Source organism: Macaca mulatta, chromosome 6 (assembly GCF_049350105.2).
Source record: "Macaca mulatta isolate MMU2019108-1 chromosome 6, T2T-MMU8v2.0, whole genome shotgun sequence".
Classification (NCBI taxonomy): Eukaryota; Metazoa; Chordata; class Mammalia; order Primates; family Cercopithecidae; genus Macaca; species Macaca mulatta.
Window position 1 is genome coordinate 146,769,773 of NC_133411.1, and position 22,952 is coordinate 146,792,724.

The following is a 22,952-nucleotide window of genomic DNA, read 5'->3' on the forward strand; positions in this document are numbered from 1 at the left end:
GAGGTTGCAGTGAACCGAGATCGCGCCACAGCACTCCAGCCTGGATGACAGAGTGAGACTCCATCTCAAGAAAACAAAAAAAACCCCAGAAGTTTGGCCTTGTAATGATTGCTGGCAAATCCTCAAACACCCGTGATTATCATTAAATATCTCCTTTAATTCGAAGCAGAATTCTTCTGAAATTAATTTATTCTAAGTAATTTCATCTTTGATATTCTCCTATTTCAATTAACTTTGTTCTTTTTCAGATATTCAAATTCATAAGCTTTAACAAGACAATGTCTCAGCTGTCATCAACCTTGTCCCGTTGTATTAAAGACATAGTAGGATTTGCCATCATGTTTTTTATAATATTCTTTGCTTATGCCCAGTTAGGATTTCTTATTTTTGGATCACAAGTTGATGACTTTTCCACTTTTCAGAATTCCATGTAAGCTCTTAGTATAAATGTAATTATATCTTCTATATTTTCTTACAAAAAAATGGAAAGGTCTAACCTTCTATGATAAGTAGTAATATAAGCTTTAATATATTTAAGGTTAGTTTGATTTTTTTTTTTTTTTTTTTAGCTCACTGCAGCCTCAAACTTCTGGACTCAAGCTATCCTCAGCCTCCGAAGTAGCTAGGACTACAGGTGTGCACCACCACACCTGATTGATTACATTTTTATTATTTTTTGTAGAGAGGGAGTCTCACCATGTTGCTCAGGGTGCTTTTAAACTTCTGGGTTCAAGTGAACCTCCTGCCTCGGCCTCCCAAAATGCTGGGATTACAGGCATGAGCCACCAGCCTGGCTGATATTTTCATTGATGGCTAAATATCTATCACATTCAAATTAGGGTTTGGCATTGAAGGAGCCAAATGGGTGATGGTGTCCATTTTTAAGGTGTTACTAGGTCAAGTTAGAAAAATAATTTTTCATTTTTCATTGGAAGTGATAATTTTACCTAAAATAATGGAAATTGTCCCCCATGTCTCTATAGTATTTATTCTCTTGGTATTTTGTTTTTTGGACAGGGTCTCCACTCTGTCACCTAGGCTGGCATACAATGGCATTATCACTGCTCATTGCATCCTGAAACTCCTGGGCTCAAGAAATCCTCCCACCTCAGCCTCCTGAGTAGCTGGGTGTGCCACCACATCCAGCCAATTTTTGTATTTTGGAGAGACAAGGTTTAGCCATGTTGCCCAGGCTGGTCTTGAACTCCTGAGTTCAAGCAATCCTCTTGCCTCGGCATCTCAAAAGCACTGGGATTACAGATGTGAGCCACCACACCCAGCCAAAAGAAATCTTAAGTGTTTTCTTTAGAGGGCTCCATCTTAATATTTTTATTGATATTGACCTGATCGTCCTTTGCTAATCTGCCAAACATGTATTTTTAAAATAGCTTGAGGCTGGGCCCCATGGCACCTATAATCCCAGCATTAGGGAGGCCAAGATGGGAGAATCACTGAGGCCAGGAGTTCAAGACCAACCTGGGCAACACAGCAAGACTCCGTTTCTACAAAAATTAAAAAACAACTAGCTGGATGTGGTGGCATATGCTTGTATTCCTAACTACTCAGGAGGCTGAGGCAGGAGGATCACTTGAGCCTGGGAGTTTGAGGTCACAGTGAGCTATGATCGTGCCACTGCACTCCAGCATGGGCAACAGAGGGAGATCCCATCTCTAAAATAATAAAAATAATAATAAAACTTGGTAATAATTGGAATTTAATACAGATGTAATAATTTACAGAGCCTAGGAAATTTGTCTTACCGTGGGTAGTGAAGAAGAAAGGAAAGTATAAAGCACAGAACAGGTAGAGAACTTTGGAATGGGTTAATGAGAGGACGTCTGTTTTTGGTAATGATGTGTTAGGCTATTCAGATCAATCTCCTCTTGAGGACAATTTTAAAAGCTGGATGACATAAAAAACAATGAAAAATTAATAAGAAAGTGAGTAATAACTGGGTCAAAGTCAGAAGGCCACAACCCAGAGAAGTAAGCCCAGCACCCAAAGCTATTTGCCCTGAAGGCATTTTTAAGCTCTTTTTTCAAAAATTTTATGGTGATAAAATATATATAACATAAAATTTACCATTTAAACCACTTCTAAGTGTACAGATCAGTGATATTAAGCACATTCATATTGTGCAACCATCACCCCCATCTATCTCCAAATCTCTTCATCTTGGAAAACAAAAACTCTATACCAATTAAAACAATAACTCCCTATTTTCCCCTTCCCCGGCCCCTGTCAGCCACCATTCTACTTTTTGTTGCTATGATTTTGATTACTCTAGGTACAACATATAAGTGGAATCATATATTATTTGTCTTTTTGTGACTGGATTACTTCATTAGCATAAATGCCCTTAAGTTTCATCCATGTTGTAGCATGTAGTCAGAATTTCCTTCCTTAAAAAGGCTGAATAATATTCTATTATATGTATATTCCACATTTTGCCTATTCATTCATCTGTCAATACACATTTGGGTTGGTTCCACATTTTAGCTATTGTGAATAACAGTGCTGTGAACATGGATGTATAAATATCCATTCAGTTGGATGGATATTTCAGTTCCTTTGGTTATATACCCAGAAGTAGAATTGCTGGATCACATGATCTATTTCCCCCTCCAGACTTATTAAGGTATAATTAAAATTATATATATTTATGCTATAGGTGTGATGTTTTGAAATATGTACACATTGTGAAATGATTAAATCAGGCTATGTTTAACATATCCATCACCTCTCATATTTATCATTTTTTGTGGTAAGAACATTTAAGATCTACTTTCTTAGCAATTTTCAAGTATACATTATTAACTATAGTCACCATGCTATACAGTAGATCTCCAGAACTTATTATTCTGTCTAACTGAAATGTTACACCCATTGACATACATCTCTCAATTTCCCTTGAACTCCACCTCTCCAACCCCTGGCAATTGCCATTCTGCCCTTCGCTTCTATGACTTCAATTTTTTCAGACTCCACATATAAGTGAGATCATGCAGTATTTGTCCTTCTGTGCCTTGCTTATTTCACTTAATATGATGGTCCTCCAATTTCATCCTTGTCACAAATGACAGTATTTCCTCCTTTTCAAAGATTGAATAGTGTTCCATTGTTTATATATGCCATATTTTCTTTATCCATTTAACCATTAATAGACATGTAGGTTGATTCCCTATCTCGGCTAAACAATGCTGCAGTGAACATGGGAGAGCACATATTTCTTTCACATACTGATTTTATTTCCTGTAGATACATATACCAAGAAGTGGATTGCTGGATCATATGTTAGTCCTATTTTTAATTTTCTGAGGAATATCAATACTGTTTGGCATAGTGGCTGTACCATTTTACATTCCCACCAACAGTGTATGAAGTTTTCTTTTTGTCTCCATCCTCGATAACACTTGTTATCTTTTTGATAAGAGCCATTCTAACAGATGTGAGGTGATAGCTCATTTTGTTTTGTTTTTTTGAGATGGAGTCTTGCTCTGTTGCCCAGGCTGGAGTGCAGTGGCGAGGTGATAGCTCATTTTGTTTCATTTTTTTTTTTGAGATGGAGTCTTGCTCTGTTGCCCAGGCCAGAATGCAGTGGCATGATCTCGGTTCACTGTAACCTCCTCTTCCTGGGTTCAAGTGATTCTCCCACCTCAGCCTCCCGAGTAGGTGGCATTACAGGCATGCACCACCACGCCTGGCTACTTTTTGTATTTTTAGTGGAGATGGGGTTTCACCATGTTAGCTAGGTTAGTCTCGAACTCCTGACCTCAAGTGATCCACCTGCCTCAGTCTCCCAAAGTGCTGGGATTACAGGTGTGAGCCACTGTGCCTGGCCTAATTTGCATTTTCCTGATTAGTGATGTTGACCATTTTTTCATATATCTGTTGACCATTTGTGTGTCTTATTTTGAGAAATGTCTACTGAGGTCCTTTGTCCATTTCTAAATTGGATTATTTTCTTTCTTTCTTTTCTTTTTTTTTTTTTTTTTTTTTGAGATGGAGTTTGTTCTTGTTGCCCAGGCTGGAGCACAGTGGTATGATCTCAGCTCACTGTAACCTCCGCCTCCCAGGTTCAAGTGATTCTTCTGGCTCAGCCTCCCGAGTAGCTGGGATTACAGGCATGCACCACCATGCCTGGCTAGTTTTGTATTTTCAGTAGAGACGGGGTTTCTCCATGTTGGTCAGGCTGGTCTCGAACTCCTGCCCTCAGGTGATCCACCTGTCTTGGCCTCCCAAAGTGCTGGGATTACAAGCGTTAGCCACCTAGCCCTGTTCACTTTTCTTCTTTTTCCTGTTTCTCAGACTCAATAATGTAAATTATCCTATCTTCAAGTTCATTGATTCTTTTTTCTGCCTGCTCAAATCTTCCTTTGAATCCCTTTAGTAAATTTCTCATTTTGGTTATTATTTTTCCATCTTGGAATTTTTTGTTTCTTTTTAGGTTTTCACTTTATTGATATTTCCATTTTGTTCACATTTTCTTGATTTCATCCATGCTTTCCTTTAGTTCTTTCAGCATCTTTAAGACAGTTATTTTAAAGTATTTGTCTAGTAGGCCGTCATCTGGTCTTTCTCAGAGACAGTATCTACTAGCTTGCGTTTTTTTTGGTTTTGGTTTTGTTTTTTCCACTGAATGGCTCATATTTCCCTGTTTGTGTATCTAGTGATTTTTTGGTGAATTTTTAGATTCAAACTTTGTATGTCTTGTGATTTTGTGATTTTTAAAAAATTCAAACCAAGCTGGGTGTGGTGGCTCACATTTTGGAGCCATTGCACTTTGGGAACCTCCTAGCACTTTGGGAGGCCAAGGCAAGTGGCCCAGCAGTTTGAGACCAGCCTGGGAAACTAAGGGAGACTATGTCTGTACAAAAAATAAAAAATAATAAAAATTCAAACCAGACATTTGAATCTAATAATGTGTTAACTTTGAAAATCAGATTCTTCCCCTTCCCCACAGTTTGCCATTTTTTGTTCTTATTTTTTATTTTTATAGTCTGGCTCCATGCCAAGGATCACCCTGAGTTGCACACTTAAGGTCTTCTCAGGTTTTTCCTCAGCCTGTGCCCTTCCCTGGGAATGCACAATGACTTCCTAACTTTCCCCTGATATGGAGTTGGTTCTGAATGTCCTAGTCTTTAATGTCTGGATCCCAAAAAAGGAAAAGAGAAGAATAAAGTGAGAGGTAGGGGAAGGATAACAGCCCTTTAAATCCCAAGGACATTGCTTCAGCTGAAGGATGGTCTTGCAACAATGGAGATGCAACAATGGCTGCCCACCTCAGTGCCTGCATCTCCACGATCAGAAGCAGCAATCAGCAGTCACCACACAGATCCCCAATTATTGAAAGACATGGTATTTATTCCCCACATGGCTCCCATAAGCTACATGCAAGCTGCTTCACAAACATGTGAATGGATCCCATCTATGAGGCTAATGAGTAGGGGATGCATAGCTATTGAGATAAAAGCTGAAATTGTCCAAAATTAACTGCAATTTACTGTCCAAGCTTTTTCCTGGAAGTTGCAGGCCTTCTTCAACAGACTCTAGAGTTCCAAAGTAGTACATCTGACAGATTCTGTCCATGTAATTATTGTCTAGATGGGGACAGGGAAGAAATAGTTTCCTGTGGTTCTCTTCCACCTTCCAAGAATCTTTTTTTTTTTTTTTTGCTGATCCAGAAGAAATAGTTGAGAAACTGTGTTACTGGCCACCTCTCAGGAAGGAGACAGAGGCAAGGTCCAGGGCCTGCACTGTGTGTGTGTGTGTGTGTGTGTGTGTGTGTGTAGGGAGAAGACTATCTAGTCACCTTTCTATACATCAAAAAGGGAGCTTGAATTGCTACACCCTCAAGTTAAAGATGAATTTCTTGGAGTGACCCAATCAATGACTCCAAGAGAGAGACTGGAAAGTCTTATTAAGGACAAATGGCACGTTATTATGAAACAGGCTTTTAGTTATGGTAATTCAATAAGGAAGAACTCTATCTAAAGTTTGCGGGGCATCAGAAAGTTACAAAACAGTATTTTCATTCAATATAACCCTGTATGTTGAGGTGCCATGGTGCTTTCAGCTTGCGAAAAAGAAACAAAATGGATAAACTAAGCTCCGATTAAGAAAAGAGAGACTGTATTTGGAGCCTCCAGTTTCTATGAGATTATAACCATTCAGTAAATGCTTCAGTTTTTGTCATTCTCACTATTACAGAGCAGACGTATCTTAACACTTTCCTGACAGAAAAGGGTTGAATGGAAGCTTTGGTTACTAAGCTAACTTCTGGAGAGGAGAAAAGAATGAGAATGGTTCCTTTATCTTTTTTTTTTTTAAACTTAAAGATAAAAAGATAAAAGATCATGGCAGAAACACTAAAACAGAACCTTTTATTCTCCTATGCCAGAAAAAATATTTGATTTGTGGTGAGACTTAGTTTCCTTCCAATTCAGTATTTTCTCTATCTTATGGAGGAAAGCATTACAAACCAGTATTAAAAGCAAGATAAATACTTTAGGTATGATTTGGTCAGGTCTTAGCTAGGTGCCAAGGATGGAATCTCAGATAACTCTGAGTCCTAGGACTTCATGTAGCCCATTTCTTTGAATGCTTTTTCTTCCTTCATTAAAGCTCTTTGCTCCTTTTATGTGACTGGCAAAAGCAATAAGGGACAAGCAGCCTTTCTCCCTTTTCACTGACCAATTACGCAGAGTTATCAACATAGGATTAAAAATTTCTTTCCACACGCCTGTAATCCCAGCACTTTGAGAGCCCAAGGCGGGTGGATCACCTAAGGTCAGGAATTTGAGACCAACCTGGCCAACGTGGTGAAACCCCATCTCTACTAAAAATACAAAAATTAACCAGGCATGGTGACACGTGCCTGTCATCCCAGCTACTCAGGAGGCTGATGAGGCAGGAGAATCGCTCCAACCGGAGAGATGGAGGTTGCAGTGAGCCAAGATCCCACCACTGCACTCCAACCTGGGTGACAAGAGCGAAACACCGTCTCAAAAAAAAAAAAAAATTCTTTCCAAATTTCCTCATAGAATAAAGAACACACACACATAATTTAAACTGATATTCCTGATATGTCTAGTGAGACCACTGGAAGTTAATAATGAGAAAATAAGATTTTCAAGTTAGAAAATTCTAATTCTACTTGTTACTACTGTGGTACGCAAAGTCTTAATTTCTTCATTTTCCATCTTTAAAATTAGAAAAAGGAAGGTTTGAAATACTTTAAGTGGTATTTCTTATCAAACCAGGCTATCAAAGAGGGTAAAATAAACCTTAGGATCATGTTGAGTATTATTATCAGCACTTGTTTGAGACTAGCAAGTGACATATTGTTGGCATCCCTATTTTATCAGAATTTAAGAGTTGGTTAAGACAAAAATTCACTTCACTGACATTAGAAAGTTTAGGGCTCTTGGGTCTAAACCTTCTACAAGTTGAAAAATCACTTGAACAAATTCAAAGTTCTAATGTTTAGAAGGGCACAGGCATAGCCGGCCAAGAAGGCCACTGCCAAAACCAGTTAGTAAACAGGTATCTCAGGTTCAAATGTTACAGGTGGGCTGGGTGCAGTGGCTCATGCCTGTAATCCCAGCACTTTGGGAGGCTGAGGTGGGCGGATCACTTAAGGCCAGGAGTTTGAGATCAGCCTGGCCAACATGGTGAGACTGTCTCTGCTAAAAATACAAAAAAAGTAGCCGGGCATGGTGATGCACGCCTGTAATCCCAGCTACTTGGGAGGCTGAGGCAGGAGAATCGCCTGAACCTGGGAGACAGAAGTTGCAGTGAGCCGAGATAGCACCACTGCACTCCAGCCTGGGTGGTAAGAGTTTGACTGTCTCAAAAAAAAAAAAAAAAAAAAAGTTATAGATGAACACTGAGTTCACATTCATTAAAGCAGTCATGTCCTACATTACCTATTCGGCTATTGAGGTACTCTAAGTCTTTCTTTAGGGGAATTTTCTACATCCAATTTTACGTAACTCTGTAGTAACATAATTAAAGTCAGAAAGCATATGCCATATGCTGCTAGATATCCTCTTAGAGACATTAGTAACTCCCATCAGTTGTCATGTATGTACATGAAGGTATATGTTTTCTAATATTTTTCTCTCTTAAAGATTTGCACAATTTCGAATTGTTCTTGGAGATTTTAATTTTGCTGGTATTCAGCAAGCCAATCCTATCTTGGGACCCATTTACTTCATCACTTTCATCTTTTTTGTGTTCTTTGTCCTGCTGGTAAGAATGATAATATATATTCCTTACATTTCTTACTTTTTAAAATAAAAAATAAAATTACTCATTTAGAATAAACTATTATTTCTGCTCAGCTGTCAGGGTACTTTACATTTATTAAGAATTGTGTGGATCCCTAGTAATCCAGGTTCACTAGTCCAGTGACTGTTTTCAAGTTGTCCAACGAAGAATGTAATCACAGTAGTTAATTTCTGGGTGTTTTAGATGGGAATGTGCTAAATCCTTCACATAAATAATCTGAATGTCCCAGGTCTCTTCAGGCTGGGACAATGCATGCCATGAGCCATGAATGTGGCCATTAATATTCTGCCCATATTGCAATGGCTTTTGGCCCTTACAGCCAAACACTTAACATGTTGTGGTTTTCAGGAGTTATCAGGATAGATCTCTCACATGCACTCAGAACAAGTCTATTTGGGCTTCCTAACCAAGGAACCTTGCCTTTCTAGTCAAGGCATTGTACTGTCCTCCATGGAAACACTTTTTGTCAGGCACAGAAGTTATCCCCTGGTGACAGACAAGACTCTTAGGGTGACAGAGCTGGGCCACAGTGAAAGGTGGGCTGTTGGGGTAAGAATATCCTTTCTACATTTGTGTTATCTGGACATTAGTAGTTGCAGGAGCTGTAGTAAGACTGTGAATTTAAACAGCTTCATAGAATTTAAAAACAACAGTAACAGCAAACACCCTTGGCTGGACACAGTGGCTCACACCTATAATCCTAGCACTTTGGGAGGCAGAGGCAAGCAGATCGCTTGAGCTCAGGAGTTCGAGACCAGCCTGGGCAACATGATGAAATGCTGTCTCTACTAAAAATACAAAAATTAACCAGGCTTGGTGATGCACACCTATAATCCCAGCTACTTGGGTGGCTGAGGCATGAGAATCGCTTGAACCTGGGAGTGGGAGACTGCAGTGAGCTGAGATCACACAACTGCACCCCAGCCTGGGCAACAGGGTGGGACCCTGTCTCAAAAACAAACAAACAAAAAACACCCTTATGAACACATAATTACATCATTCTCAATTTTCTTCCATTATGTAATATTGCATATATATAACCAGTTCATATGCATTCTTTTACATTCTGCTTTTCTCATTTGCAATAAACATATTTGCCCATACCCACACACCACACATTTTCTATTCTACTTATTGTCTGCATAGACATTTCCCCATTTTTGAGCATACGGGTTACTTTTAAAGCTTGATGTTTTGCTTGTTTCTTTTTTATTATTTATTATTATTATTTTTTGAGACAGAGTCTTGCTCTGTTGCCCGGGCTGGAGTGCAGTGGGTGTGATCTTACTCGGCTCACTGCAACCTCCACCTCCTGGGTTCAAGAGATTCTCCTGCCTCAACCTCCTGAGTAGCTGGGACTACAGGTGCACGCCACCATGTCTGGCTAATTTTTGTATTTTTAGTAGAGACGGGGTTTTGCCATGTTGGCCAGGCTGGTCTTGAACTCCTGTCCTCAAGTGATTCACCCACCTTGGCCTCCCAAAGTGCTGGGATTACAGGCGTGAGCCACCATGCCTGGCCTACTTTTAAAATTTAAATGCAATTTTACAAACCTGAAACTTGTTAAAATCACTAACATTTAAACTAAATTTTTTTTTTTTTTTTTGAGACGGAGTCTCGCTCTGCCGCCCAGGCTGGAGTGCAGTGGCCGGATCTCAGCTCACTGCAAGCTCCGCCTCCCGGGTTCACGCCATTCTCCTGCCTCAGCCTCCCGAGTAGTTGGGACTACAGGCGCCTGCCACCGCGCCCGGCTAGTTTTTTGTATTTTTTAGTAGAGACAGGGTTTCACCGTGTTAGCCAGGATGGTCTCGATCTCCTGGCCTCGTGATCCGCCCGTCTCGGCCTCCCAAAGTGCTGGGATTACAGGCTTGAGCCACCGCGCCCGGCCTAAACTAAATTTTTATTGAAATAATTTTTTGAATACTTATTCCTAGAATATGTTCTTGGCAATTATTAATGATACCTACTCTGAAGTGAAAGCTGATTATTCAATAGGCAGAAGGCCGGATTTTGAACTTGGTAAAATGATTAAACAGGTAAGTCAAATTTCTTTCCTAATTAGAATTCTAAGACAAATCTCATACAGTTTATCCTCCTGCAGTTTGAATACCACTTAATCCCAAGTGGTCGTGTTCTCCCCACTCCCACCCCCAGAGTTGGTTTTGTGTTTTGATCCAGTGTTACTGATACTCAAATTATTTCATTACTACAGAAATGAGATATGCTCTGGCTTCAAAAATGTAGCCAAAATTATTTCAGAGTGCAATATATCAAATAGTTATTGAGTGATTTCCTAAATGCAAAGCACTGTTGAGTATTATAATAAAACCCTCTCTTCCTTCCGGAAAGTTTTTGCTCTGGAAGCTGTTAAATTTCTATCAATCTAAACTCAGAACTCCATGTGTCTTGTCTTCCTCACTTTCCTGTTTCTGTTCATGGCAACACTATCCTCTCAAGTCACTCCTGGCTCAAGAAACTTGAAAAGAATTTGTTTCCTTGTCCCTTATATAGTCTATCGTCATGGCATATGTATAGTTTATCTCTGTAGTTCTTGCTTACATTTGTGGAATACTTTAAATTCTAACTGCCGCTAGAGGAGGCTTTCAGTACTTTTTGTACTTACCTTCACCATGGTAACATTTCCTGACTATTGTAGCCTCTTCCCTGTGCCAGTCCAGATGTGGTTATCAGTTTCCCTAGGCCTGTCAAGTCCGAATTCCTTACCCAAACATTCCAAATCCTCAAGTCTCACAGTCCCAACCTATCTTCATTAACTATAATTTTACTATAGTTTCTACCTTTCTGCCTCTATTTACAACACTGTATGTCCCGGCTCATCTGTTTTGAGCACTGTGCTTTATACCATGCTTGTTCTCACTCTCTCCTCTGAGCCTCTGCTCAAATCATTCTCTGACCCCTGAAATATTCCTACAGCTCTTCTCTCTTGCTATCACTCTATTCTTCTTCAAAAAGTGGAATCTGTCCTGTCCTCCTCTCAATATCTACCTCAGTTTGAGCGTAGCAGAGTTATATGTGTATCAGTCACATCTCCCCTGCCAGTCTGGCCATCTCTGCATATCCCATGTTTCTAAAGCATAGCATTTCACAGAGAAGAGGTCCTAGTAGCTGTGGGGTTAGTGGGGTTTACAAACTTTGCCCAAGAACTAATCTGTAAAACAAACCAAAAAAACTGTTAAGCTATCCCCCAATTAGTTTGCTTTTTTCCCCCATCTTTTATCACTTGAATATGATGTTGGTTATATTCATTAGAAGTGTTAACATCCTTAACGCAATACATGTTAACGCTTTTTAAAGATTTTTGCTTTTTCCAAGTTCCAGAGTAATGCCCCCAACTGAAGAACCCCTTTTGTGTTTTCACCAGCAGGTGTAAACCATATGTAGCAATGAGTTCACGTGAAAGAAGGATAATCATAGTATTTACCTCCACAATTCTTTAGGGTAGCAATCCAGAGGGACAAGCATTACATATTTATTTTACTTTGATAAAACATTAATAATAAAGGATATATTTTGATGAATTTTCAAACTATTTTAAATTATGCCCAGAGTTACAAAAATGTTCTCGAGAAATTCAGACTGAAGAAAGCTCGAAAAGATGAAGACAAGAAAACGTAAGATGACTTTTCTCAAATGTTTAACTTACCATTTTAAAGTTCGACATTACAGGAGAACCTTATAAGGTTGTTTTTTTGTTTTGTTTTGTTTTTAATAGAGACAGGGTTTCCCCATGTTGGTCAGACTGGTCTCAAACTCCTGACCTCAGGTGATCCACCCACTGGGGCCTCCCAAAGTGTTGGGATTACAGGCGTGAGCCACCATGCCTGGCCATGAGTAAGGTTTTAATTGCAAAACCACCAACAACCTATGTGGCGATTCTAAATATACAGTCAGTACACCCAGGAGTGCCTCCTAATTTCTGAGGACACCAGAAATTTTAGCTAATTTAAAATTAATATAGGCCGGGCGCGGTGGCTCAAGCCTGTAATCCCAGCACTTTGGGAGGCCGAGGCGGGCGGATCACGAGGTCAGGAGATCGAGACCATCCTGGCTAACACAATGAAACCCCGTCTCCACTAAAAATACAAAAAAATTAGCCGGGCGTGGTGGCGGCGCCTGTAGTCCCAGCTACTCGGGAGGCTGAGGCAGGAGAATGGCGGGAACCCGGGAGGCGGAGCTTGCAGTGAGCCGAGATCGCGCCACTGCACTCCAGCCTGGGCGACAGAGCGAGACTCCGCCTCAAAAAAAAAAAAAAAAAAAAAAAAAAAAAAAAAAATTAATATAATGCTGGCCATTCTACTGAGAAAAAGCTGTAAGAGAAAGCTGGAGGGGACAATAAAGTCCCTCTAAAAAGGTAGGAAACAATTTTAGTCTAAATTAAATGCATTTACTTGGCTATAAAAACATTTACACACAATACTTACGAATAATACTTACACTTACACTATATTTACACTTACATTTATTAAATGACTTTGGTGTCAAAATAATTCCCAAACCCAGAACTCTGGCAGTGGAACATAAACATTTTTTTCAGTTAATGGCATATGATACTCTGAAGGACTTGTTAATGATCACATTTTCCAAATAATTAGCATTATCTGAAATAAATATTATTCAGATCCTTACTACAGATCTGATTGTACGTTATGGTGGCATTTCCTTTTTTATTGTCATTTGCCTCTGATTTTTATTTTATGTTTTCAGTAGCAAAGGCAGTGGAGATTTGGCTGAACAAGCCAGAAGAGAAGGCTTTGACGAAAATGTAAGACTTTAATTTTTTTCATAAACACAAGTGGTAGCTGTATTAGAAATATGCTCACAAAAATGCTCTGGTTAAGAATTGAAATGATTTGCTGTTTTTCAGAACAGTTACTGTCATCTCCAAATAAATCTCCCAGATCTAGATCCTTTCACGTTTAGGACAAACCATTTGGATTTCAGATGCTTCCTCTCTCCTACCTGTACTCTCAGCCAGATACCTAACCCTACAGGTGTACACTCACTGTGTGAATATCACACCGGGTATTCATAGTGAGTACACTTTGTGGAGATGATCTGGGTAACTTTTCTCTTGTAATCACTAATGTGATGAATTACTTTAACACTTTTGTATTTCAAAAATTATAATATGTAACATATATCTGACAATAGCAGAATTTAAGGAACACCTATGTTCCTTAAATATACTATTACCACTACCACTTAAAAAAAAAATAGTGAACCATTGCTCTATTTCCGGTCACCACCTCTCCCCCCAAATGCTCAGAAAGAAGACAGCAGGGTCAGGAGACTGTAATAAGCAAGCAAATAAATGTTGAAGTTTCTCATTTTCGGATAAAGGGATTACAAAAATGGAAAGGCTGAAGGTGAACTTTGTGGTACTGGATTGGAATCTAGATCTACTGTGTACACAGACGTATTATCTAGCTCTGTCCAATCCACTATGAGGGCTAGAAGCGACACCCTACTAGCAATGAGCACAACTAGTACCCAGATCTTGGTTTCCAAATAGCATTCTCCTCTAAAAGGAACTGGGGCTCCTTGGAGGTCTTGCTAATTCCAGGGCTGGAAAGTACAGCTGACTCTTGAACAACACAGGTTTGAACTGCACACGTCCACTTAAATGTGTAATCTTTTTACCTGGATCAAAAATTCAGTATTTGCAGGCTAGGGAGGGTGACTTTTCCCCGTATGTGGGTTCTGCAGGGCCAACTGTGAGACTTGAGTATATGCAGATTTTGGTGTACTAGGGGGTCCTGGAACCAATCCCCCATGTATACCGAAGGACAACTATACAAGATGAGTCTGGAATAGCTTATTGAGGCATAAAGTAAAACTGCTCAAAGAATGATGGACAATCTGTTAAAAGAATCAGTTTAAGGGGCTCAAGCTGGCCAAATTTGACAATATTTAAGCACTATGATGAATAATGGTTCATAGCCCACTGAATAAAAGGATTCCATGAATGAGACATTTACAGGCCTCTCCACCAAATACTCATTACAAAAAGAAAAGCAGTAATGTTAGGGTGGAGAAGTCTGACAGCACCTTAATCAAGTCAGTGACCACTATCAACACTGAAACAAATGGAAATTATATGCTGCTTGATAGGAGGCCATGAGAATTAGCATCCTTTCTGTGACATCCTTGTCAAAGACATATAATCTTAACCTAAATCATGACAAAATTTAAATTGAGGGACATTCTACAAAATAACTGGCCCGTTCTTCAAAGTGTCAATCATGAAGTCAAGGTAAAGCTGAGGAACTATTCCAGATTAAATGAGATTAAAATGATATGTCAAGTAAATAAAATGCATAATCCTGGACTGGATACTTTTCCTATAAAGGCATCATTGGGATAACTGATAAACTTGAAAGGGAAACACAGACATATCTATGGATTCATAGACATATCTATGAATATTAATTTTTTGATTCTGATGGTTATATTATAATTATAAAAGAGAATGTCCTTATATGGAGGAAATGCGGACTGAAGTATTCAGGGATGATGGAGCCTTCATGTTGGTGGCTTTCAAATACTTCAGAAGGAAAAAATATTTGTATTGTTCTTATAACTTTTATCTAAATTTGATATTTGTGTGTTTTTTTGTTTGGTTTTTTTTTTTTTTTTTTGAGACCACACCCAGATACTTTTTGTATTTTTAGTAGAGACCGGGTTTCACCATGTTGGCCAGGCTGGTCTCGAACTCCTTACTTCCTGCCCGGCCTAATTTTGATATTCTTTTAAAAAAATCAGGCCAGGTGTGGTGGCTCATGCCTGTAATCCCAGCACTTTGCAAGGCGGAGGTAGACCATTCCTGAAATAGAAGGTGACACGAATTGAAAGACACACTGTGTATGGGGAAACTTTACGTAGAATGGTCAATAAGAGGCTTATCCAAGTAAAATTTGGGTTTACTTAAAGAAAATCAGGTTAGCATAACAACATTCAACACCATAAATCAACAAAAGAACACCTATAATATATTCAAGGAAAGAAAATGTAAATCAAGGAATTTTAAATTCAGCAAAGCTGTGCTTCAAATATAAAGGCTCAAACATGCCTGAAGTCAGGAAATACTATCGGTCTTTCTAAGGATTCTACTAGAGGATGAGCATCAGCCAACCAAGAGATGATTGGAGAGACTGGGCGAGGTTGCTAACACCTGTAATCCCAGCACTTTGGGAGGATCACTTGAGACCAGCCCGGGCAACATGGTGAAACCCTGTCTCTACAAAAAGTACAAAAGTAAACTTTTTTTTTTTAAGTTAAAGAATGTCATTTAGAATAAACCAGTAAGAAACACTAGCATAAAGAAAAAGAAACATTAGCATAAGTGTACAATGGTAAATAATAAGACTTTTATTGATTTAAAAAAAATTTGTTTTGAGACAAGGTTAGCTCTGTTGCCCAGCCTGGAGTGCAGTGGCATGATCACAGCTCAATGCAGCCTCGACCTCCCTGAGCTGAGGTGATCCTCCCACCTCAGCTTCCCAAGTAGCTGGGACTACAGGCATGTGCCATCATACCCAGCTACTTTTTGTGGTTTTTGTACAGATGAGGTTTCACCATGCTACCCAGGCTGGTCTCGAGCTTCCAGGCTCAAGTGATCCATCTGCCTTGGCCTTCCAAAGTCTTGGGATTACAGCTGTGAGCCACTGGGCCCAGGCTTCTTTCTTTCTTTAAATTATATAGTGATGGCATCTCACTGTGTTGCCCAGGCTGGCCTTGAACTTCTGGCCTTGAGCGATCCTCCCGCCTTGGCCTCTGAAAGTGCTGGGATTACAGGCATGAGCAACTGTGCCCAGCCCTATTTTATTGATTTTAAAACACTTGTTTTTTCACATTTTAACATCTGTGAAATCAGAATGTGTTTTATAGTTAATGGTCATAGTTTAATTGACATTTTTTACCTAAGTGGTACATGAAATAATGGTATGTCTTACAAAAGACATCATCTCTCATATACAATGAAAAATAACATTATTGAATATAATTGGGTAGCAGAGGAGAGGAAGATGAAGAAAAATTTACAAGTTAATTTGCTTGTTGATCACAGGAGGGAAACAAAGCAAGAAAGGGAGGACTAAGGACATATAAAAAGATACACAAAGATAGCCGGGTACAGTGGCTTACGCCTGTAATTCCAGCACTTTGGGAGGCTAAGGTGGATCACCTGAGGTCGGGAGTTCAAGACCAGCCTGACCAACATGGAGAAACCCCACCTCTACTAAAAATTAAAAATTAGCTGGGTGTGGTGGCGCATACCTGTAATACCAGCTACTTGGGAGGCTGAGGCAGGAGAATTGCTTGAACCTGGGAGGCGGAGGTTGCAGTGAGCTGAGATTGGGCCATTGCACTCCAGCTTGGGTGACAAGAGCAAAACTCCATCTCAAAAAAAAAATAAAAGATATATGAAGACAAACCAATAGAACAAAAATACACATATTTCTATAGGGCAAAATTACCAAAACAAAACAAAACAAAAACAGATCACATAGTAAAAGACTTAAAATATAAATACAAGACAGTATAACTACAACCAGATATATCTAACATAAATACATGCAAATAAACTTAATTTACTTAAAAAGAAAAATATTTTCATCCAGCAAAGCTATGCTTCAAATATAAAGGCTCAAACATGCAAGAACTCAGGGAATACTATCACCTTTCTAAGGATTCTACTACAGGACAGATGGGGTTTGAATTACAAAACAAACCCAGTTCTATGCCATATCCTAAAATATATACTTAAAGAGATTCCAAAATGTTAAATATAAAAGCATGATCAAAGACCTAAAAGGCAAACAAAAGATAACAGGGGACACAACTGAATATAAATCAAAGGATTCTAGACAAAAAGCTCCAAAGTCTACATGACTGTATGAAGCTAAGATTAATTTTATCAGTTACGAATATCTATGCACCAAACAACAGAGTATCCACTTTCATAAAGATTACTGGATTTTAAAAAGGAGAAATAGGAACACACAAAAAAACAAAGAACAGATCAAGAAAAATAAATGCATTAAAAAACCCAAAACATATTAATAAATATGATCTTACAGTTGTATATTAAGTTCTGTACTCTCATTCATAAAAATTGCTCATCTACTGGGCCACAAAGAAAGCCTCAACACATTCCAAAAGTTAATGCAGAAAAAAATTCTCTAGAAACAACATAATAAAAATATGTAACAAAATCAGAAAATGAAAAAATTCTTTGACTAAAAAATATCAAAACTCTCTATTAAATGACTCGAGTCAAAGAAGAAATACAGGCCGGGCGTGGGGGTTCACGCCTGTAATCCCAGCACTTTGGGAGGCCAAGGTGGGCGGATCACGAGGTCAGGAGTTCGAGACCAGCCTGACCAACATGGTGAAACCCCCGTCTCTACTAAAAATACCAAAATTAGCCAGGTGTGGTGGCGCATGCTTATAATCCCAGCTACTCAGGAGGCTGAGGCAGGATAATCACTTGAACACTGGGAGGCGGAGGTTGCAGTGAGCCTAGATCACGCCAGTGCACTCCAGCCTGGGCGACAGAGACTCGGTCTAAAAAAAAAAAACAAAAAAAACAAAAAAAAAAACAATGAAATCATAGAATTCCAAGAAAACAAAATAATAAAAACCCCATGTGGCAGAATCTATGAGATAAAGTAAAAAAATACCCAGAGGAAAATTGTCTTAAATTTATCAATAAAAATAAAAGAATGTAAAGAAGTGAATGTTAGCATTAATTTTCAAAAAAAGATAAATACCAAGAAAAAAATTATTAAAGTAGAATTAATGAGTTATAAACAAAAGTAGTATAAATAAATCAAAAGGCTAGTTCCTTGCAAACATCAGTGAAAAGAAATCACTAGGTAACTAGTGGAATAAAGGAGAGAAAGCATAAACACGCAAAGTAAGAAATTACAATGGGGGAAATAAGAAACGGAAGGAATTAAAAGATCTCACTAAGAGACTTTGTGTAATTCTATGAAAATAACATTTGAAAAACTGAATGAAATGGGTAATATTTCTATGCAAATAAAATTTATCAGAACTGAGCCCAGAAGATAAAAAGCCTAAACAAATCCATTCTGTAGAAGAAATGAAGTCATCAAAGAGCTGTCTCCAAAATCAGATGGTCTTCACAAAGAAATTCTACAAGATTTTAAGGAGCAAACAGTTTCAAGCTATTTAAGCCATTCCTCTTTGCCCTGGCAAAGAGAAAAGAGAAACTCCCAAATTATGTTTATGAAACTACTATATATTGTGCCAAAAACAGAAAATCTCATGTATAAATCTTGAAGCAAAAATCCTAAATATTAGCAGATAGAATCTAACAGCAACAATAATCAAGATTCAGACAGTATTTATTTTAGGCATGAAAAGATGGCTCAAAATTGGGTAATCAACTAATTAACATAATTCATTGCATTAAAAAAGGAAAACTGCATGATCATTTTTCACAAATGCTGGGTATTTTGTAAGTTTCAACACCCAATCTTGAGGGGAAAAATAAAAATCAACGATACTTCCTTAATATGATAAAAACATTAATCTTATCCTCTTCACCTTAATAGGAAAACACTGAACATGTCAGGGACAAGATAGTGATGTATCAGAGGGGTAAAGTCAAAACAATTAGATAAGAGAACTACATTAGAAGTATTTCTAATTGAAAAAAGTAAAACTGCCTTATGATTCTCTTCAATTTTTTAGGTATACAATGATCTGAAAAATTACAAAAAAAAAAAGATAATTAGGTAAAATGGTAGGAAAAATAACTTACATAAACATCATATATGCAAATATCAATTGGTTTGTTAAAAATTAACAAATTTTTAATTTTTATTTGTAACAGCAACAAAGTAGAAAATGCCCAGCAATTAACGAAATGTTCAAAACCAAGATAAAACTTTAAATATTCCTTAAAGACACAAAAATACAGCCGGGCATGGTGGTTCACACCTGTAATCCCAGCACTTTGGGAGACTTGAGGCAGGTGGACCACTTGAGGTCAGGAATTTGGTGACCATGGTGAAACCCATCTCTACTAAAAATACAAAATTAGCCAGGCCTGGTGGTGAGCACCTGTAATCCCAGCTACTTGGGAGGCTGAGGCAGGAGAATTGCTTGAACCTGAGAGGTAGAGATTGCAGTGAGCCAAGATCATGCCATTGCACTCCAGCCTGGGCAACAAGAGTGAAACTCTGTCTCAGAAAAAAAAAAAAAAAAAAAAAAGACACAAAAAGACACCTGACCAAATGAGAAAATGTACTACATCTATCAGTCAGAGCCCACTCAGGAAGAAACCACAATATGTATTTCAAATAGAGAAAATATACTACAGTGAATTGGTTACTACACAGATATTAAGACAGAAAAAAGTGAAATGACAACACTGAGGCAACTCATAAATAATGACTGCAGGAAAAGGTTACCATTCCTAGGGCTAAGACCACAAAAGGTGGTGTTACTAGAACCTACTATCTTAGAGAAGGGGCTTGTGGAGCTGTTGCTCAGTCCTGTGATGAGAAGGTACCTCACTGCTGCTGCTGATAAAGGTTGAGTATTCTTTATCCAAAATGCTTAGGACCCAGAAGTGTTTTAGAGTTCAGATTTTTTTTGGATGTTGGAATATCTGCATTATATGCCTGTATTCCTAATTCAAAAATCTGAAATCCAAAATGCTCCAGTGAGCATTTCCTTTGAGAGTCATGGAGGTGCTAAAGTTTTGGATTTTGAACACTTCAGATTTTTGATTAGGGATACTCAATCTGTACTTCTTGAGTGGGTGTGATGAGGCTGCTTCTGAGTATGCCAAAAGCAGCCAGATGCTACAACTGGAGCCACTGCTGCTGGAGATAACTACCATTGCATAAGCAATGCCAATAGAAACAACAAAAAACAAAACAAACAACAAAAAAACCCACCTTTCTCCCCAATATCCTGCAAATACTGGCAGAATATTTATTCTATATTTATTCTAACAGGAATCCAGCTATTAAGAGTTTAGGGAATGAAATTTACAAAGCCTAAAACCCAACATCAGTGTACAAGAGGGTAAATTTTGAGCTGAACAGTTGGTCCATTCCACTCTTGTGGCATACACATTTGCATTTCCATAAAATGACGATTCCAAGCTTCTATCCAGTCAGATCAAACTATCTTTTATACAAATGAAGGTACTTTTACCTTCTCCCTAAAAAGGGAGACGTAAAGTCCCAACAGTAATTGTATCCATCTGTGCATGTTTTATGACCTCTTCTAGTTGAATCACAATTCCTTAAGAATATTTTGCAACCTAATATGTAAACTAGTTAGCCACCACCAGTATTCCTTAGATGAAGGAGAAAGAAAATATATACATAACAAGCAAAGGAGGAAATAGGAATAGGGACTACATTCTGTTTCTGTAACAGATTACAAGGCTATAGTTGGTATTTATAACTTCCTTCTCCTACCCATTCCATATCATTCCCTTCGCCTACAGCCAAGAGCTCAGCTAGCTGCTTTAGGATTAACCTTAGAATCTGAACTCTCAGTGGTCCTGCCTTTAACGGAATGCTGTGGTTTCCCATTACCTTTTACTTTTGGACATGGAATTATTAAGAGGCACCCCAGAGAATCCCTTGGGCACAGTCCACACTGTGCTAGTTTGTAGCAGTAATCCAATTTTCCCTTGGTAATTCGGATCAATCACCTCAATACATAAATAACCACTTCTTTCCCTGCTGGTTCTGTAAGCATGAGGAATCCAAAATGGCCAAGTGGCAGTCTCAAATTCAGTTTAAGTCAACTGTTGTGCCCTTGGTGGAAGTATGCTATCTATGAGGGTCTGTTTCTTTGGGTCTCTCCCGCTACCAATTATTCATCAGTTAAGAGTTGTCAGAAAAACAGAAATCACATTAGGTAGTTCAAAAAGAGGGAGTTTAGTATACAGAATTTGCTTCTGAGATATTACAGAAGTATAAGGGCCAATATGAACATGAAGATCATTCAGACAACCAACTGCAGGAGGCAGTTACCACAAGGGAAGGAGGTAGGGTGACCAGGACATAGGAGCTTGGAGCAAGGGTCACCGAAGAGTTGGTGCTCAGCTTATGAGGAAAGGTACCACTTCCCTCTGAATGTCAAGGAAGGCTTCACAAAAAGAGTGATGGCTGAGATGGGTTTTTAAAATAAGTTTACTATGCTATTCTACCTTTATTACTAACACATCCACTTTATAATTGGCCTGGTCATTTAGAAATGGTTTCAGGGACTACCACTTTTTAGCACATTAAAAGTATTAGTAAATGAGCCAAACCATGGGTGCTGTAATGCGTCCAAAACAAAACTAGGATTGAAAGCCATCCTTTCCTGCTTCGAATATGTTCATTTAAGGCTGGGTGCGGTGGTTCACACCTGTAATCCCAGCACGTTGGGAGGCCGAGGCGAGCAGATCACTTGAGGCTGGGAGTTCAAGACCAGCCTGGCCAACATGGCGAAACCCGTCTCTACTAAAAAGAATACAAAAATTAGCCAGATGTGGTGGTACACACCTGTAATCCCAGCTACTCGGGAGGCTGAGGAAGGAGAATCCTTTGAACCCAAAAGGGGTGGTTAGCATTCAACTTCCACTTTGAATGCTAAGATTGAGCCACTGCACTCCAGCCTGGGTGACAGAGAGGTTGCAGTAAGCCGAGATCATGCCACTGCACTCCAGCCTGGGCGACAGAGTGAGACTGTCTCAAAAAAAAAAAAGAATATGTTGGTTTAAAGAAAGGCACTGTCTAAGACAGTTTCTCTGACCAGAAAAGTACACACTTATGAAGCAACCACAGAGTATACGGCACTAGGCATCACCAACCTCTCTGAGGAAGGTAATCAGAACCCTTATAAAGGGATCCACTTTGCTACCTGGCATTATTGCTGGTGCAGGGAAGTATCATACCAATTTACTGAGAAGGTTTTGAATCACATCTGGGTGCACTGTCTCCTCTTTCTTCACCTTTTTCTAGCGCTATGGTTATTTTCCACAACACACAGGCCCTTTTTATCTGTAGCTGGGAAAAGGGTATTTGGACACCCTAAGGAAAGCGGGTGGTAGTGAGAACAGTGCACAGAAAGGTTCAGCAACACAATTTTTGGTGGTACAAACGGCTTGTTTTTGGATATGTAGACAGATTGGAGTACACACATTGACTAACCAATGCAGTAATTACAAAGAGGGGGTTTTGAAGTCATCTGGCTGAAAAGCTGCTGGAAAGGCCAAACATACCCACAGATACACTTTGAATCTAATTACTAGTACATTTGCTACACTGAAGAACAGAGGTATGGAAAGAACATCTTACCTTTGACCAAAAGAAAGAGAAAATAATTCAGATGGAGATGCTAAAGGGAAAAGGCAGTGAAATGCGAGTAATTTATAATTTGTTTACAAAGCTTCCCTAACTATGCTAGACAGCAATTACACCAATCAAGTCCTCTGAAGTGACTTCGCTGATGCACACCCAGGCAGGACAAAAAGCCAGCAGGGCTTAAAATCTGAGGGCTGGAGAGGAGAACAGCTTAAGATCCTCAACCCTGTGATGCTTGTGTGCCAAAAACTTGAAATAGAGAACTAAAGATTGCAGCCTTTACTTGTCCTCTAC

The 22,952-nt window shown here is 38.9% G+C and overlaps 1 protein-coding gene across 4 annotated transcripts in view; it reads left to right on the forward strand.

Annotated features, from left to right (window-relative positions):
- The window catches only part of PKD2L2 (polycystin 2 like 2, transient receptor potential cation channel), a 50,033-nt gene that overhangs the window by 20,404 nt on the left and 6,677 nt on the right, over positions 1–22,952 (forward strand). For 3 of the 4 annotated variants that reach the window (XM_078005246.1, XM_078005247.1, XM_078005248.1), the window contains exons 8-12: positions 249–430; positions 8,133–8,253; positions 10,227–10,328; positions 11,860–11,924; positions 13,021–13,075. In XM_078005246.1, coding sequence (XP_077861372.1) covers positions 249–430; positions 8,133–8,253; positions 10,227–10,328; positions 11,860–11,924; positions 13,021–13,075 — 525 coding nt within the window. The remainder of the gene's footprint in view (positions 1–248; positions 431–8,132; positions 8,254–10,226; positions 10,329–11,859; positions 11,925–13,020; positions 13,076–22,952) is intronic. The other variant, XM_078005249.1, reaches the window with a different exon arrangement.